Genomic DNA, 19,461 nt, shown 5'->3' with positions numbered 1-19,461 from the left:
TAAATAACAGCTGGGGTTGTGCCTTCAAATCCCTTAGCGATTGTGGAAACTCCGCTCTTCCATGCCTCAAACTTAATGCAACCAGAGTTCAGGGGTGTTATAAGGTTTTTGGGTGGGAATGTCAAACAAATGTATTTTGCTCAGTGCATAAACTATCTTTTTGTATTGTAACATATAACCAGATGTTTTCTATTCTTTTTTAACTCCTAACTGTTTGTATGTCATGTATAAACCATAGCCTAAATTGAATTTAAAAGGGATATTTTGTTGACTAGATTTATTGTACACATCAATTTTTTTTGAAGAGCAATGAAATTTCTGCCGTGTTTGAATGTCTTTCCTCCTGGTCTGCTCTCTTTTGTAGTGTCTTTAGCCTCTAGCACTGTTGGTTTGGCTGGGCAGGTCGTCCACACAGAAACCACAGAAGTAGTGCTGACAGCTGACCCTGTAGTAGGGTTTGGGATACAGCTCCAGGGTAGCGTGTTTGCTACTGAGACCTTGTCTTCTCCTCCTCTCATTTCCTATATCGAGTCTGACAGTCCAGCAGAAAGGTGAGGTTCTTTTAGATGACTGCTAAGTGCATTTTGGTGAGCATTCCTTGGGGTGGTTTGGGCTTGTTGCTTTCAATTTGTGAGAAACTGCAAGGCTTTGCTCAATGGAAGAACGACAAGTAACAATCTGTCTGTTCTGATAGTGATATTTCACATGCTTGATCAGCCATAAGAAGAATGGCAAGCACTAGTGCTTTTATCATCCAGAGGAGTCCCTCCAGCAGAAAACTGGAAGCTGTATTCATTCAAAAGCTAAAAAGATATTAAAAGACAAATAAAAAAATTCAGTGTGCAACAAGGAGATGCCATATCCCATTCTGTTAAGTTTTGTTGCCTAACAAGATCTGAGAAAATTCTGTCTGAGTAATTATTTCCTTGCAACATTTCAGTTGTATTTTTATGTATGTTGTTTATCATTCCACGAGATCATGCAGAACATTGGAGTTGCATAGGCAGCTCTGAGCCTCCATGGCAGAGTTGCAACACCTGCAGCCTAGAGGCAGAGCCTGAGCTGATGTCCATGGGTAGAGTGGAGGCACCAAGCTGTGCTCGTCCTCCTGGCCCTGACACCTGAGAAGCACAGCCCTTGTTGGTGGTACTGATAGTGTCGTGATGCAGAAGGGCAGTGGCAGCTGGTATCTCCCAGTGCCTGGGCAGACTGTGGTGCTGCTCTGCCACTTCTTCTTTAAGATTAGGCTGAGTGTGTCTGCTATTTCTGGTTCTGGTAACACGCACATCTGATGATTGTTTTGTCATTGTGTACCAAGATGTGGGGTCCTGCAAATTGGAGACAGAATAGTGGCAATAAACGGTATCCCTACGGAAGACAGCACTTTTGATGAGGCCAATCAACTGCTCAGAGACTCCTCCATCACCAACAAGGTCACTTTGGAAATAGAATTTGATGTTGCAGGTATGAATGTACTGTTATTCTGTCTTGCAAGAAAATCATGGGAATAAATCCCAAGTATATTGCAAGTGTTAGGTATCAAAGATGGGGACTTCTCAAACACACCACTGAGTTTTCAAGTGACCTATTTGAAACATGTCTTTTTGTGCAGCTTTCTCATTCCACATAGCCCTGCAACATACTTCAGAACACAAATAGAAATGACAAGTCCTTAGAAAGATCTGATGACAGTCTCTTCTCTCAGTTATTTCCAGATATATTTCTGCCCTGAGGTAGAAATATTCTGCTTTGCCAAGACAGGCCAGCTAATGAAATGTGTTGCTAGACAATGTGTTACTAGTATTATAATAGGATGGGTAAGCAGAAAGTCCTGGAGAGTTTCACTTAACACTATCTTAAATCAACAATCTAATTAAAACTGTAGAAATTGCATTAGTAAAAGCTAGAAAAGTCATTGTTAATACTACTGGTGAACCTTTATTATTACTTCTTACATTTTTCTTACATTTTTCTGTAATGTGTTTAAGCACACAATATGCCTGTGTAACCACAAATTGTATAAATCAAGCAAGCACACTTAGTCCATGTGCATTATCCCACTATGTAAATAGTAAAAACTTTAAGACTTATGTGCTCGTCTGACAGTAGCTCCTTAGAAGTCTTGTTGGATGTGCTGTATTTTCCATAGTATAGTTATTGTTAGTGATACTGTAAGTCATGATGCCAAAAGCAGGCTAAATGTCCTTACAGCAATTCTTGTGATTTTTCAGTATATTTAGTATACTATAAAAAAAAAAGGCCAAATGCAACATGTGCTTCTGTATATATACGAATTGGAATACTAAAAAGTAAGAAAACAAAATAACAAAAAAAATGACATCTAAGTATACCTGAAGTCACAGGGACTGTAAGGTTTGTGTTTCAGTTCCCAGACTTGTGTTCTTCCCATTTGCTCCATAACAGACTGATGATTAGACTCTCTTGCAACCTATATGTTTACATACCTACATAGCTGTAATTTTAATTACCTCCTTTTCAAGCAAGGGCCCAGACTTAGAAGCAGTAACGCAGAAAGTCAGAGTTCAAATGCAGTGCTGTGTGGGGCTTTTTTTTGGCTCTGTCATCTTCAGATGATTCTTCATTAGTGATGTTTTCATCTCTTTCTTCCCAGTGGATGTAAAATCCATGGCAGTTGCCTTAGCAAACAGTTAAAAATATATTAGACCTACAGCAACAAAGAATTGAAATTCTTAAGACTTGATCTCCTTTCCTTCTAATTAAAATCTGTCTGCCAGTCCTAAAATTTTCATGCGCACTCACAAAAATTGCATACCAGCTAAAATCATGCAGTCTCAGCTGACTGCTGGTCTGTGCAATCTCCATAAATTCAGTTAAACCTTGGGAAAATAAATTGAGTTACTGTGAAATTACCAATAGAGGTATAAATCATACTTTGTATGTCCTACTTTCTTCACTTCAGCACCCATATTTCCTGCTGACTCGTAATGCTGATGTGATTTCATTAACTTACATGTGTCATTCCATGAAATGAGAATTGCTGTGTCTTATAAATTATTTAACATTTGAAGTTGTTTTTTGTACCTTTTTTTTTTTAAACAGAATCAGTTATACCAAGCAGTGGAACATTTCATGTAAAACTACCAAAGAAGCATAACGTGGAACTTGGCATCACCATCAGCTGTAAGTGACAGTGCTTGCCTTTAAGACCACAGTGATGGAATAATATGCAGACAGTAGATCCTTATAGATTTGTGGATAGCTATAAGCTCATTCTTGTTTTGGTAAAAAACTTCTTTTTTCTTTTCCTAGAATGAGATGGTTAGCAGTTCCATGTCTCAGATGAAATATTATCTTGTAACAGATTTGTATCCTCTCCAACATTTATAGAGGCCATACGTTTGCTAGACCTAAGGCTTGACCTATTCCTTCATGTGTAATATATATGTAAATCTCATTAAAGTAAAATAAATTTTTAAATGTCGGTAGAATTAGATAAATTAGGTATGTGCACAAGAGAACGGCACAGAACTGTACCAGGGGACATTCAGACTGAATAGTAGGGAAAATTTGTTTACAGTGACAGTGGTCACACACTGGAACAGGTTTCCCAGTGAAGTGGTTGCTGCCCCTTGCCTGTCAGTGTTTGAGAGCCATTTGGATAATGGCCTAAATAACTTTTGATCAGGCAATTGGACTTGGTGATCTTTTAAAGTCCCTTCCAGCTGAACTATTCTATTCTGTGCTATGCCATGCCATGCCAAGCCATTCTCCTCCACTCCATTCCACTTAACCAGGCTTGTGGGTAAGTGGCTTTGTATAAAAAATATTTTTTGTCCCAAGACAAGATGTTTTTTGTTTGGAGTTTAATAGAACTGCTAAACTTGAAGATAGGTTGCGCCTATTATAGGGATTTTGGCTGGGTGAAAAGCCACTCAGAGTCTGTGTTTAAGTCACAATATTCTTTTATTTGAGTTAACAGTGAAATAAGGAAGAGGTTTTAATTTTTAACATAATGGCACTACAAAACTGATCTACAAAACTGATGATGTTTCACTGAACTTACATCTAAGTAGGAATTACAAATAGGCAAGTTGAGTGTGTCTTTACCAATACAAGTGGAATAGAGGCCTGTGACTGATAAGTGGGATCACAGAATCATTTATAAAGAGAGAACTTGCTGAAGATCAAAATTCTAGCTGCAGTGATGAATTTACAATTTTATGCACTCTTCAGTCCTCTTGTAGTTCATCACACAAATTTTGTAAGATCTCCACAGGAGTTCAACAGTAAGTAGACTAAGAACTGGATCAGAGGAGAAAAGGTGAGATCTTCGGTGGACAAGGAAAGAAACTGAGAAGAGCCATAACAGGGAGACAAGAGATGAGGGAAGAGATTGAGGTGTGATAATGGGATGGGGATGCTGGGACTGTAACAAGAGGGCTGGATGTGGGTGAGCAGTAAGGTGAGTGAAAAGAAGCAGATGTGACAAGGAGCTGTTAAGCAGGGGAAAGAAAGTAATGTCAGGAAGATAGATGCATATTCATGCATGAGGCTTCTCGTTCTGTGTGTTTGGTGGCCCTGCTAGGCAGGGGGGTTGGAACTACATGATCCTTGAGGTCCCTTCCAACCCGGGTGATTCTGTGATTCTGTGATTCTGTGATTCTGTTCTCTGGCATGGGCAAGGAAAGAAAGAGTAAAATGGATCTGATGTGGACTGTGAGCAGACTGACTAACTATGCAAGGGACTGGAGCCCTTCCCAGGACTAGACCACAGGGTTCCTAATTTGCAGTGTTTTCTAGTAACAGCACATTTATCTTCTTCCATCCTGTCCTCTTCCACATGTAATTCTGCACTTGGATCTCAATTTTTTTATGCCTGCTTTTGGTCTTTACAAGTACAGGTTTGATAGTGTTTGATGTTTGATAGTGATTGTTTTTAAATGCTTTCTAAAATCAAAAGTAACTCTGAACTGAAACAAAACTAGAGGCTTAAGGTCATATAGTGTCACTTCAAACATCTTGTGTTAATTTGTGAGGATACCTTTCTTAATTCAGTGGTCAAATATTGCTTTCTTGTTCTTCCTTCTCCACTCTCTGGGGTGAAATGAAACTGTTGCATAGCAGAGGGGATGAAGGCTGCATAATGAATGAGGAGAAGACAGCAAAAAGCAAAAGGAGGTGATCTCGCGGTCAAGAAAGTTTTATGCTACCCTTGAGAAATTATTTTTTTCCTTTTCCTTGTGATAGAACTGTGCTGTGATGCCAGTCATTTCACAGGGAAAACGAAAAAGACAGAGGGAGAAAAAAGACTTTTTCCACACGTGACTACTTGATTTTGTGGAGAAACACTGGAGAACCTGGAGTCACTCTTGAAAAAATGCTGGGCAGTTACAACTGTTGCTGAAAATGCCAGCAGTTGGGCTTTGGACATAGAAACTGTTACATAATACAAACTATTGTAAGAAATTAGGGCATGGATATCTCAAATTGCTCACTGAAAAATGGTCGTACTTTGACTTAAAATTTGTTGTGCTTCTTTTCCTTATCTATAAAATGAGGAAAACACTACTCAATCTTCTTGCAGGGGACAGTCTATTTGCTAGTGTTTGGGAAACAGTCTTAGGCAGCAGTGATGTGCAGTACAAAAGTTAAGGAGGCAACTGAAGATCTTATCTGTGCAACAGAACTTAAATAGTTTGTACTAAGTCTGTCATGAACATTGAACTACCAGAACAAACCTACAAAGTGTGATATAGCTGCTTATTAAGGGCTTGTCAGCGTAGGGGAATTCGTTTCACACCAAGCTGTGTTTGCTTCCTGCTAAATGACTTTCATCCACTAGACAATACTACAGGGTAACTGACAAAATGCAGCTGGTTCAGGCTGCTTCAGTTTGAAACTTTAATAAGTTTGTGTACAACGTCTCATCCTTTGTCTCCCTATGTACTCTGTGGATTCACATTTTGAGTGTTCTCTCTGCCCTTTTTTGATTTTTTTCTCTTTTTGGAACAATAAAGGACTGTTTTCTTTAGTACTGATAATTTTTTAAATCAGTTCAATAAAAAGTGTCTCAACACACAAATCTCAAAGAACAAGCATTGTACTTGCACGTGACCTCAGAGATTTATGAAACAACACAGAAGGTAAAACATTGTATTAAGAAAAAGTTTACAAAAGAGATATTTCAGAATTTTAACAAGATACCAACTGGGAGACACCACTGGGAGGCTTTCCCAAGGTATTCAAGTAAATCATAGAACTGACATATAAGACATATTTGACCTCTGGCATGCAAGTGTGAGAAAGAAGCTATGAAAGTCAGATATCTTGCAAAAAGTTAACTGCTGTTCTCAAATTGGAACATATGCACTTTCCTGAAAGCCTGCTGTTTTAGAGAAGTTTCTAAAAGATCTTGAAATTTTTCAGACTTCTGTCTTCTGCACTTTCAAGATGCTACATGTGAAATATGGCACATCACCAGTATTTAAACAATTCTTGTGGATGTTCAGAGGCTTTCTCAGCCAGGGCAGCCAGCATTAAGAAGATCTGTTAGAGCACTATTTTGGAAATGTCTTTATTAATACACCTCATGATTGCTGTAGAAGTGGATCTGTTTTCTACCAAAGAGAAGAATCATGAGTCGGGCTGTGGACTCTTTTCTCACCTCAGCAGCTCTAGGTGGTGTGCATCCTGACAGTTGACACAGCGTTCTCTAAGGACGTGTCTTTCACCAGTTCTCAATTTCTGATCCCACTGCTTGCATCCCATCAGCTGTCCAAAGCAATGCACTCACTGAAGCTGTGAGCCAAGAATCAGTCCTCTGGATGCAGTCAGTCATTGTTCTTTTCTTCCTCTGGGGTAGCTAACCCAGAGATCCAAAAGTCAAATGAAATTGCTAAGCTGCACTGTGAACGGCCTGCAGAACTTGCCAAGGGAAACCTGGCAAATGCTTTTGCGCAAGTAGTTAAAGAACGGCAGTGACTGGCATTGTAGAGCACAGCATCATTTTAATGATGATGGACAGTCAGCAAATAGAGAATAACATCAGACACTTCTAAGAAGAGGTGAGGTATTAACTTGAATATTACTAGAGTTGCAGTGGTTCATTGCACTGTCCAAAGTGGGCAGAAGTGTTCAATGATTAATGCTCAGCAGCAGCACAGAGGAGAAATGTTACTCAACAAAAGGGACACATTTATTTCAGAAGAAGCAATGAGCCATCGTGAAGCAAGCATCCACATGGTGTCACCTATATCTGTGTAGATGTGGTGACTGTGTCAGCCCAGCCTAAGTGTGGCAGTTATCCACAGGATCTGATTCACTGAAAAGCAGATAGCAACTTTCTCATCCAGGCAGCGCTATCTTCATGCCTCTGCTGTAAACACTGAATGAGATAAGAGCAGACGTAAAGAATGTGGTATAGCCCAATCTAGAAATTTTGCCAGAACAGCTCTGTTTGGGATCTGCTGACACCAATCTTCCCTTGTATGTTGGAGCTACTTTATGAGGTATCATGTAGCTGTGTCATGGTATCTTCACATGGTTGAGTCCTGGCCTAATCCAGAATTCAGACATACCCGATTAAATTCTCTTTGCACTAGTCACCTTAGTTCTGGAATTTTCTAGTTTTTAAAAAGTAGACTTTGCAGTCTTGGTGATATGCTGCTGCCATTTGTATTAATCTATCTATAGAATAGAGGAAGGGGAGAAATACAATGCAGATAAATAATGTGTAGGAAATATTGATTTCAAGATATAATTTTAGCCTGTGTGCATTTATAAAAATAACAACAGATGCTTGTATCTATTCTTTGTTACAGCTCCATCCAGTAGAAAACCAGGGGACCCTCTAGTTATTTCTGATATCAAGAAAGGAAGTGTTGCTCACAGGTAAGATATCCAGTAAAAATCTGTTTCCACTGCATAGCCAGCTAGACTCAAACAGAGGAAACCTGTAGGAACCTTCTGCTTTTATTTAGTGCACAGCAGTTACATGTGAAACGTCCAGCGTGTTAAGAAATATTTTTTTTAAAAAAAAAGCTATACTGTTTCTTTATTAGTGTTTATACTTTCTAAAATACTTTAATATTACTAGCATTTCATGTAATCTTATTTACTTGTTCACAGGACCGGGACATTAGAACTGGGTGATAAGTTGCTTGCAATAGATAACATCCGACTCGACAATTGCTCAATGGAAGATGCTGTTCAGATCCTTCAGCACTGTGAGGACCTTGTGAAGTTAAAGATCCGTAAAGATGAAGATAATTCTGGTATTAACAATGAACCTATTTCAGATTCTTACGTATTTGCAGGTTTACTCTTTTGCATTTAGATTTTAGTGAAATGGTTTTGCCAAACACTGCAGATTTTTGCTAATGCCAAAGTGAAATATATATATAATATGTATTTATTATTTATTATATTATCATTACATTAGTATTTATTATATATTATGTAGTAGTTTTATATATATATATATACACATATATATTTATATATACACATACATACACACACACACAATTTTGTATTATCTAAGTGGTATATTGCCTGCAGAAGCTGAGCTGCAAAAAGAAATCTTTGGTTTTCTGCAAAGGCAATTTCCCTTCAGGTGTAAACATAGAAAGCTGATCTTTCCCTTATCAGTATATTGAAATTTTCTCTACTTTTAGGACTGACCTGCTGGTCATGCTTCTCTTAATGCAACCCAGGATACAGTTGGCCTTCTGGGCTGCGGGAGCACATTGTAGCTCATATTGAATCTTTCATCAACTGACACTCCCAAATCCTTCTCAGGGCTGCTCTCAAGCCACTCTCTGCCCAGACTGTATCTGTGCTTGGGATCGCCCTGACCCAGGTCCTTGCACTTGGCCTTGTTGAACTCCATGAGGTTGGCATGGGCCCGTCTCTCTGGATTGCATCCCTTCCCTCTAGAATGTCAACTGCACCACTCAGCTTGGTGTCACTGCAAATTTACTGAGGGTGTAGTTGATCCCACTGCCCGTATCACCTACAAAAGTATTAAATAACACTGGTCCCAGCACTGATCCCCAAGGAAGGTCACTCATCACCAGTCTCCACTTGGACATTGAGCCATTGATCACAACTTTCTGAGTGCAACCATCCAGCCAATTCCTTATCCATGGAGTGGTCCATCCATCAAATCAATTTTTCTCCAACTTGGCAACCAGGATGTCGTGCGGAACAGTGTCAAATGCTTGCAGAAGTCCAGGTAGATGACATCAGTTTTTCTTCCTTTATCTATGATGCTGTAACTCCATCTTAAAAGGCCACCAAGTACATCAGACATGACTTGCCCTTGGTTGGGGCAATACTGGGGCAATGTTGGTTACCTCCAATCACCCTGTCTTTATTTTCCATGAGCCTTAGTAGGGCTTTCAGGAGGATCTTTTCCATCATCTTGCCACAGATGAGACATAGGTGAGAGTGACCAGCCTTTAGTTCCTGCTTCCATTCCCTACAGACTTTCTTTTTGTACTTAAGTAAGTTCAGGAGCTCTTTGTTGATCCATGGAGATGTCCTGGAATTCTTGCCCGCCTTCCTTTTTCTTGGGATGCACTGCTTCTGGGCTTTCAGGAAATGGTCCTTGAATACTGACAAGCTTTCTTAGGCTCCTCTTCCCTCCAGGGCTTTATCCCACATCCCCCTGCCAAGCAGTTTCCTGAAGAGTTCAAAGTCCACTCCCCTAAAGTTCGGAGTAGCAAGCTTGTTGCGCACCCTTTTAGATGCCCTAAGGATCTTCAAATTCCACATTTCATGGTCACCACAGCCAAGGCTGCCCTTTAGCTTCACATTACTCACTAGCCCCTCATCATTGGTGAGGACAGAGTCCAACACAGAACCTTTTCTTTTGGGTTTCTGTACCACTTGAAAGAGGAAGTTATCATCAACATATTCCTGGAACCTCTTTGATTTCTGGTACCCTGCTGTATTGTCCTTCCAACAGATACCAGGGTGGTTGAAGTCTCTCATGAGAACCATGTTTTGTGAATATGAAGCAGGTCCTTTCTGTTCATAGAGGGCCTGATCCACTCGGTCTTCCTGATCAAGCAGCCTGTAGCAGTCTCCCACTACAATGTCTTTTTTCCCTGCTTTCCCTTTAACCCTAACCCATAAGCTCTCAGTCAGCTTATCATCTATCCCCAGGTGGAGCTCTATGAACTCCAGCTGGTTGTTGATGTAAAGGGCAAAACCCTCTTTCCTTCTACCCTGCCTGTCTTTCCTAAAGAGTTTATACCATCAATTTCTACATTCCAGTTATGAGAGCTATCCCCTCATGTCTCAGTGATGCCAATGGCAGCACAGTCCTGCCCATAACTCTTCTTGCTTGTTCCCCATGCTCCATGCGTTAATATACTGGCATTTGAGTTGGGCTACCATTGAGGCTGATTTATCAGTTGGAGTTCCCTTATCCTGCACCTTAGGTACTGACCTGTGATCCAACTCCAGGTCCAGGGCAACCATTACCATCACCAGGCTCAAAGTGGGATGGTTTGATTATCCTCCCCCTAGCAAATCTAGCTTAAAGCCCTCCTGATTAAATTGGAAAGCTTGTTGCCAAAGATGATTTTCTCCTTCACTGAGAGATAAACCCCATCGTACCCCAGAAGACCAGATTTCTCAAAACTGGCTCCATGATATAAGTAGCCAAATTCCTGTTCATGACACCGTCCCCTTAACCATTTAACCATTGATTTTTTTTAATTCTATCAGCCCTTTCCCTTCCCATTCCCCTAACCAGGAGCACTGATGAGAAGATTCCCTGTGCTCCCCTGTTCTTCACTCCCAAATCTGTTCCAGCTGCCTTGAAGTATCATTCCAATACCCAGGCCTCCAGCTGAACTATGAATATTGTTTTCATGTATGTGCCATTTGCCAGTGCCAAGATAGTGCCAGGTCCTGATAGGCCCCTACAGCTCACCAGTGCTATTCATCTCTCAGAGGACTGAATCATCAACAAGCACCAAAAAGGACACTGTGCAAACCACAAGGACACAATGGTCACAGAATGACCAAGTGTGTGCTGCTGTCATTCTTGCACTTTTTGCTATCTTTTCCATTCTGATTGCTGTTATCATTCAGTACTTTGTAATAAAGTAAAGAAAGCAGGTTTATGTTAGAATGCTGCCCATTACATTTTACTTTATCATAATCTAAAAAAATATCTGTTCTCTCGCTTTTACAAAAACAGGCATTTAGCACTGGCATTGGGACTAATGCAAACCCTTTCAGCCACTTTAAATGCTTACTGGTAGGTGTAGGCTGACACAGAAATGCAATCTTTTTTTTAATATTCACTGCTGCTCCCACTCCTTGTAGTCCCTCTTGATATTCTTCAGGTTACTAACAGTAGTGTCACTGGTGCCTATGTGAAACAGCAGCAGTGGGTAGTAGTTTGTGGGACACACAAGGTCTGGCAGCCTCTGTCACAGAATGCTCTTCTCCTTCAGCTGCTTTTGAAAGCAGATCGTTTCATCTCAATATGACCAGTGCAAAACAAAGACAGATTTCTTGCTAACCTCCCACATGTGCTTTTTTGAGGAGAGGAAAGCAGGGAGGAGTAGTTCTTCCTCCCTAGGTTCTTGTTTCCCCTCTGTCTTTCTAGTATTACCTTCTTCTGGTATTCATTTAACGTATTTGTAGCTTCTAGCTGTCTACTCCTGTCTACTCTTGGTTTTCTTTGCTCTCTCTATACTCCACCTTTCTGTAGATCATTTTAGATATAGAAATGATATGAGAAATGATATGAGAATATGAAATATATATGAAATGATAATGAGAAAAGATATGAGAAATATTCAAAGAATTATCCACAATTGCATCACTACAGGAAAAGAAAGAAGGAAATTCTCAAAAGCATAAGACTCCCCAGCATCTTAATTTGATTGCATTTCCTCCCCAGGTAGAAGCATGTTTTCAGAGCAATTTTTCCTTTTTTTTTTTCCTGCTAGTTTCCAATTCTGAGGATAATTTTATCTCCTGAATAACCTAATGGCTACCAGCCTTTTTAGCATATCAGAATTTTTTGCTTTCATGGGAGAACTGGCCTTTATTCTGAATTCAGGCCACTTTTAGGCCTTTTTTTTTTTTTAATAGCTTTCATTTGTACTGCCTGGAAAGAACACCAAAGAGAGTAGTGTAGCAATTTGACATTTGTTGCATTCGACCATTAATTTTCTTAACTAGAGCTCTCCAGAAGAAAGGCAAAATGGACTGGTCTACTTTCTAGTCAGTCACTAAGATCTATAAACTTCCAACTCTCATGTGGCAGGACTGCTGCATGATAAATATCTTCTTATCCACTTGCCATTGGTAAAAGAGAAATGTTAGCATTGTGTCAGTCCCTAGTAGATGCTGGCTATTGCATTTTCAATTAGCTTGGGGTATTACTCTTCATCCTTCTGTTGAAGTCCTGTAACATGTCAATGCCACACCTGTGTAAACATTATCAGCGTCAGGTCTCAGAGGATTTGTCATTGCCCCAGGAACACTCCAACAGGCAAGCCAGAGCAATCTACTATAGAAAAATCTGCTTTGGCAGGGAGGTTGGATTGGATGATCTCCAGAGGTCTTTTCCAACCCCAACCAATCTGTGATTACTCTGTGGAATGATTCTGTTCACAATAGCAAGTGGGAAATAGGGGGGATTTGGGATGGAGGGAAACTAGACCTAAATTTTCTGCAAACTGGGAAGAAGCAAACTAACATCAAAGATATTAGTGTTTCTCCAGCTCTGCTGAAATATCGCATGCAGTGTTAGAAGGAAGCAATACTTTGAATCTATGGAGTGACGCAGTTTTCTTTTTCTCCTCTTAAAATTTTTCATTGACTGCAACAAAAATGTGAGCATTTGAATTTTCTGACTTGTCTGAAGTTAGTTCTAGTCACATTTACTCACTGTGCATCTTAGACATTTTCCATACTTACTGAACCATTCAAAATGTCATTACCCACGGATCTAGAAAATGTTGCTTGCCAGGCCACACACCTTGGCTGAATACCAATATCATAAGATGGGCAAGGGAGCATTTGACCTGAGGAGAAATAGGAGAAATTTGACATCTAAAGTTTTAAAATATACATTCACAATTAAAAGATACTCCAGTGGATTTCTCTCCTACTGTGGTACATCTTAGATAATATGTGAAGGACATGCTCTGTATTAATAAAGCAACCTTTCTTGTTGATGCAGCACCAATTAGGTACCACTCACAGAAAATACACTTAGCTTAGCCAGAAATAAATTCTTTACATTTATGATGATTATTTGGTGAGACTAAAATTTCAAAATAATACAAAAGTCAGGCAAATAGGGAAATAAATAAAATTGAATGGAATTCTTATTCCATTCAGTAAATAATTCAGAATTCAGAAGCTATTTTTTATTCAATTATGAAAGCTTAAAATTTCTCCATTAAAAAGAGGGGATGTATTACAGGTTGTCTTAGTAAGACAGATGTTCATCTTATGATGACTTTTGGCCGTTCCCACAACTTTTTTAAGGAAGTTAGTTTTAAAAAGTTTTGAAGTCTCCTTTGTTACAAATACCTCCCATTCAGTTCAGCCATTAGTAAAGTATTTCTTCTCTAATAAAATAGCCTGACGTCACATTTTAATAGGAAGAAGATACTAAGATTTTAAAAGTCCTGTTACAGTAAGGAGAGTTGTTTTAGCGACGTCAATATAAGCATGTTCTTATAAATAAAGAAGAAATAAAGAAGAAATTGCACAAGCTGGTTGTTTTCTTTCTAAATAATCCAGTAGAGTGTGATGAAGAAGTGTACTGAAATATAATCCTGAAAATGTTTTTGATTACCAGTCACTAGATTGAATGTGTTGTTTTTTTCATTCCCTCTTTCATAAGAAACCAACTGCATCTGTTTGGCATTTATTGCAGATGAGCAGGAGAGCTCAGGAGCAATTATTTATACTGTTGAGCTCAAGCGCTATGGTGGACCTCTTGGAATTACAATCTCTGGTACAGAAGAGCCTTTTGATCCCATAATCATTTCCAGCCTTACAAAAGGAGGATTAGCTGAAAGGTATATTGGAAGGCAAATTACTTTAATTCTTTTTGTCAAGATAAAGATTAATTTTGTTGACCCTACCATGCTAATTTTCATGTTTTAGCAGTTCTTTGGATCTGAGTTTATAACATTTTCGCTGTCATTTTGTGATGTTTACTGAGTTTGGGAACATGAGGAATATCTTAACAGGATGTTCTTGCGTATACTACGCAAATCAGAGCAAATTGTGATCTGTATTTCAGATATCATTGGAAAAGCTACTCAGTCACAGGAACATTCTTTTAAAGGTGGTAGCCTTTTGTATTAGGACAGGTGAGGAAAGCACTAAATGTATCTAAGTTTATCTGAAAACATTCTTCTCATAGTATGCACGCAGTGTCTGTATACGCACTCACTTATACCATAGCTATCTGAGGAGCAGAAACTCTCCTCATGGTAAGTAATGGATAGAGAGTAATTGAAATGCTAAGGTCCTCTGTCACCTGTCACCATTAAGACAGGTAGAGCCATTGCAACTTGTATGTTTCATGGTTGTTTCGGAGAAAAAAACACAACAGAACTGTTTTACAGAACACGAAACACGATTGTTTTGCTCAGCCAGAACAGGAGTGCATTTACACAAAGAGAATTTGTTTTCTTCCTGTGATGCAATCCATCTGGAAAGCCACATTGGTGAAATAGCAGGCTGCTTGCTCTCGCTGCCATTATCTGTTCTGTGACTCTAGAAACATTACATTAATTTCAAAATCTATCCAACTGTCTGAGATTATTCTTACTCAGATGGACTGCAATGAATATCATCCACAGCTTATTAACTACTGCAGTAACACTGAAATCTGAATCTCCATCCTTCGGCTCTGCTGTTGTCACCACAACAAAGGTGACTTGCTTCAAGCGTTTCTAACAATAGAATTACTATGAATGCAAAACAAGAGAAAGATGAGAGTTTAATGCCTCCAAATATGCAAAGAAATGGTCTCTTTTTTTTTTTTTTTTTTGTTTGTTTGTTTGTTTGTTTGTTTGGTTGGGTTTTTTTTTGCTGCTCTTCTAATGTTTAATTTCTCTCTTGCTGTAGAACTGGGGCAATCCACATAGGCGACAGAATCCTAGCAATAAATAGTAGCAGCCTAAAAGGAAAGCCTTTGAGTGAAGCCATTCATTTATTACAGATGGCAGGAGAAACTGTCACCTTGAAAATCAAGAAGCAGACAGATGGTAAGTATGGCCAAAGTAGCATCAGTGATCTTTAATGAGTTGTTTTTACAGATTACGAAGCGTTTAGGCTGTCTCCGGAGAAGATGTCAGGTCAGTAGCAGAAAAAGCATGCTCTTAGAACTGCATTAATGACCACCCCCCACCCTTTTGTTTTTTGTTTTTTAATAATCCTGTTCAGCTACCAGTCCCAAGAAGTTTTCTGTCCCTGTGGGTCATATAACTGAACTGAGTGATGCTGAAGATGAAACCTCTGCTACACAGAAATCTGGCAAACTCTCAGACATCTATTCTGCTACAGTCCCCAGTGTTGACAGCGCTGTAGAGTCATGGGATGGCTCTGGTATTGATACCAGCTTTGGAAATCAAGGTACTATCAAGAGTGCTATCAGTGTTTAAAGTGGAAATTATTGTCTTCCTGGTTGACCTTCCTTTGCCCTGAAGACAACCTTGCTTGTACTAAGTTTAAACCTTTTACTTTGTAATGCGGTGGAGTGTTATAACCACACACCTTGGCAGGCAACATGATTTCTTATGCGTGGCTGGCCTCAAATACATTCTTTTATGACGATGTGCTGTGTTATGAAGCATTTATCAATACATTAACAGGCTTTTGTTAGCTTTTCTGACATCTGAATAGCCCAGTCCATAGCTCAGACACAACTAAATGAGTTTATCCTTCAAATATAGATCAATGCAAAGCACAGATCACTCTAAAGGTGTTCATGAATTTGATACCCACAGGCAGTAATTTTTAACAGACAACAGATTTATTATAAAATGCTGAAGGGAGAAATTTAAACATTGCTCATGATTTGTAAAATTTGCTTCTCCCTCATTACTGCAGTATGGACAATTAACTTTCAGCCCTCAAAAACTATTTTTCAGTTGAAAGACATGATTTTATACTAAGTTTTATACTTCTGTTTGACTTGTTTCAATAAGATTTTCAGTATTTTTTTTTAAATAAGAATGGTTTGTTTGAAACAAGGTCAAGAAGTAGCTGATGTTACTGCTAATGTCTATTTTTTTTTGTTCTTTAACTTTTAAATATTTCTTAGCCTTACTGCACGTATTTTGTCATAAACTTTCCTTTCCACGGGATGGTCTCAATACTCTTAATTACAACTCCTGTTTTCTACGTTTTACTTTTAACTTACTGTTACACATAACATTTTATTTTATACCCAATGTAATGAGCTGATCTCCTCCTGTGTAATTTGTATTTCACTGGAGTTAGAATTGGAATGAATTTGTTGCCTTTTTTGTTTTTAACTGTTCTGGCTAGCTTAACACATCATGTTAGAGTTTCTTCTGTTTGTTTTTGTTGTTGTTGTTGCTTGTTTGTTTTGTTTAAAGTTGTAGGGAATATATTTCTGAGAAAGTGAGAACATGATGGCTCTCATTTTGTATTTGAATTGATTACATCTGAGGCAAATTATTCAAGTGTGGAAAGAACTGAGGTCCAGAGTGCTCTCTTAAATCCCGGTCATTCAGACTCTATACCAAAAATTAAACCACTGTCTCAAAATGTTTTTCATGTCTCCCTTAAGTAAATCACCCCATGCTTGGCTGGGTCCACAGTACTTCTCTTAAGCAGCCTGTGTGTAATCAGAGTTGCACTTTACTGTGTGCAACTCTCTTGCTGTGGTTCTACTGTGACCCACATTTCTATTAAAGTTCATTCTGTGTTGACCTGTCAAGTTGTTTGGCTTCTTTCCAAACCTTTTTTGGAGTAAGTACAGGCAAAGCAAAATGAGGAGTTTGGGGAATGTTTCTGGAGCTCCAGATAATGCTTTATCCTATTAGTTGCTAATTCAGTGCTGGTGAGACATCCTTTTTCTCCTTGAATTGACACCCTGTTTTGTACCATTGTCTGCTATGTGTGCCTTAGTAATCTGGAGGATTCCCCACACAACAGTCACATTTTCACATTCAAAACCCTTCATAGAAATTAGGAGTCCGTTAATGTTTGTCAGTTAGCTGGAAAAAAGCACACAATTCTGTGGTTGCCTGGGATTTAAGGGAGACCGGTCTGGACTGATATATGGAAGTGAATTGCCCTCCTTAGAGAGGTGACAGCAGTGGTATGGGTTAGCCATCAACAAAACAGAATTTTCTAATACACAACACACATCAGAAAATGCCAACTACAGAGACTGAAAAAGGAATTTGTCAAGGTGAAATATGTATGTACAGCAGTTCTACTGTACTGCAATTTGTGTACCGGATCACCATCAGATTGTGACAAGCTAATCCATATGTTCTTTTTAATATGTTGCTTAAAAGCTGGACTCCATTGGCTTCCTACTTGCAATTTAAATTAGAATTAATTCAGTAAAAGAAAAGCTATTCAGCTACCACTAATGTTGCTTTTAAGATAAAAGCATGCAGAAAAAACTCTTCATATACCGAGGCTGTCTAATGCCACTTGCACAGCCTTGAAACACTTGGAAATAGCTGAGAGAAAAGTCTCTTTCTGCAAGTTGAGCTTTCCAAGGGTGTTTATTGTTCCCAGGTGCACATCTCCTGAGACGGGCCTTTCCTCAGCTTTCCTAGTGAAAAGCAACAGCCCTGACAAGAGCAAGTCCCCTCTGCCTAAAGGGTCGTGCTGTGTAGGTCGTGCATGTTGAGTCTTTTCTCAAAGCAGCACAGCTACACAGAGTTGTGACGGCTGTGACAGCACAGTCCTACACCTGTGTTACTGATCCCTTGCCCCATCAACCTCCTTCCTGGTGGGGCACTTAATCCAGCCTCTGTGCCATACCAACTTTTGCATCTAAATAGCCATAATGCAGATCAGCAGTGTGCAAAATTGATCCTAATACGTCCCTAATTTTTGGCTGCATTGCTTCCAAATTTGAGGAAGTTACTAAGAAGAAAAAACTGTCTTGCTTGTCCTCCAAGAATTCAAGTTTGTATGTTTCTTTTAATGAATCCTTTCAAACTCCATTTAATAGATCTGAAGTATTTTTTCCTTAATAGATTAAGTTTTGGATATTTCATACATGATCAAGTTAACACATGGTGGACATTCGTAACTTATTCGCTAATATTCAAAGTCAAGTCAAATTGGAAACTGATAAACTTGTGGAAATGTCCTGCACAAAGTGTTGGAAGAAGATGAGACAAAGGATAGAAAATCTGAGTTGGATATATTTAAGATTTTGTTTTTGATAACTTTCACAGAAGAAGCTTTAGAGCACTGCTAATTTGGGGAACAAATGAGGTAATTTATTATGCTAAATATCTGGCTGCTACTGCTGCTACTACTGCTACTACTACAATAGCAATAATTATCAGCCCACGTTCAAGTTCTACAAAACCTAGTTTTAAAGGTCTACTTTTTTGTCCTTACAATATATACAGTGTCATGAATATACAATTCATCTTTTTAGGACCCAGCTATCAGGCTTCAGGATACAACTTCAATGCCTATGAATGGAGGAGTCCTAAACAGAGGGGCAGTTTGTCCCCTCCAAGCAGACCACGAAACCACCCATTTCATGACACAGCACTGAGCGATGATGAATGGGACCGACCTGCGGCAAGCAGGTAAGCTCTTGTTCAAGTTTTTCTTTTCTTATCTTCAGCTGCATTAATGCCTCAAATAAGGACGTTTATTGTATAGAATGAAATTATTATTTTCTAACTCATCTATAGCAGCTCATTCCCTAAATATGAGTTATAGTATTTATGATTAATGAAACTTATCAGAGTATATAAATGGTGTTTGTGGAAGATTATGATGCCAAAAACAAGGCACATATTTATTTTCAGTTACTTAAAAACAAACAAACAGAAACAGAACAAAACAAAGATTTCAGTACTCATTGTACCTGTTGGTCAGGACTTGCACATCCTTCACTAGAAATACACACATTCTAGAGATACTGCACATTGTGTAGTATCACAGTGAGCCTGAAGTCTCAGTTTATAGTTTAGTACAGCAGAAAATCTTTCCTCTATAAGCCTGCTGGATAAGTAAATCCGTAAGTTTTAAATCAGTTAGCTTTGAAATGTAAATCAAAGCAGGGTTTAGATGACTGTGCAGCTTTTCAGAAGCTGACTGATAAATCCTCCGATACAGCAGATTGCCCAATGGCATTTTATATGGGGACAAGTCTGTCAGGATGATACAAGTGTGAATACTCAGCCTCTGTCCAGCTCCTCTGGTCCCTGGCCAGAAATATGCTAGAAGTTTTCATAGGCTATT

General features: G+C 39.0%; 1 protein-coding gene across 1 annotated transcript in view; it reads left to right on the top strand.

Annotated features, from left to right (window-relative positions):
* The window catches only part of GRIP1 (glutamate receptor interacting protein 1), a 105,420-nt gene that overhangs the window by 70,060 nt on the left and 15,899 nt on the right, over positions 1 to 19,461 (top strand). The window contains exons 10-18 of the mRNA XM_042815873.1: positions 365 to 551; positions 1,319 to 1,464; positions 3,082 to 3,162; positions 7,803 to 7,872; positions 8,110 to 8,255; positions 13,904 to 14,048; positions 15,109 to 15,248; positions 15,427 to 15,615; positions 18,644 to 18,800. Coding sequence (XP_042671807.1) covers positions 365 to 551; positions 1,319 to 1,464; positions 3,082 to 3,162; positions 7,803 to 7,872; positions 8,110 to 8,255; positions 13,904 to 14,048; positions 15,109 to 15,248; positions 15,427 to 15,615; positions 18,644 to 18,800 — 1,261 coding nt within the window. The remainder of the gene's footprint in view (positions 1 to 364; positions 552 to 1,318; positions 1,465 to 3,081; positions 3,163 to 7,802; positions 7,873 to 8,109; positions 8,256 to 13,903; positions 14,049 to 15,108; positions 15,249 to 15,426; positions 15,616 to 18,643; positions 18,801 to 19,461) is intronic.

Source organism: Centrocercus urophasianus, unplaced genomic scaffold (assembly GCF_019232065.1).
Source record: "Centrocercus urophasianus isolate 14NV4802_14NV808 unplaced genomic scaffold, USGS_Curo_1.0 seq_15, whole genome shotgun sequence".
In the NCBI taxonomy this organism is placed as follows: domain Eukaryota; kingdom Metazoa; phylum Chordata; class Aves; order Galliformes; family Phasianidae; genus Centrocercus; species Centrocercus urophasianus.
Note: the sequence above shows the minus strand (reverse complement) of the source record. Positions and strands in the feature narration are given on the sequence as shown.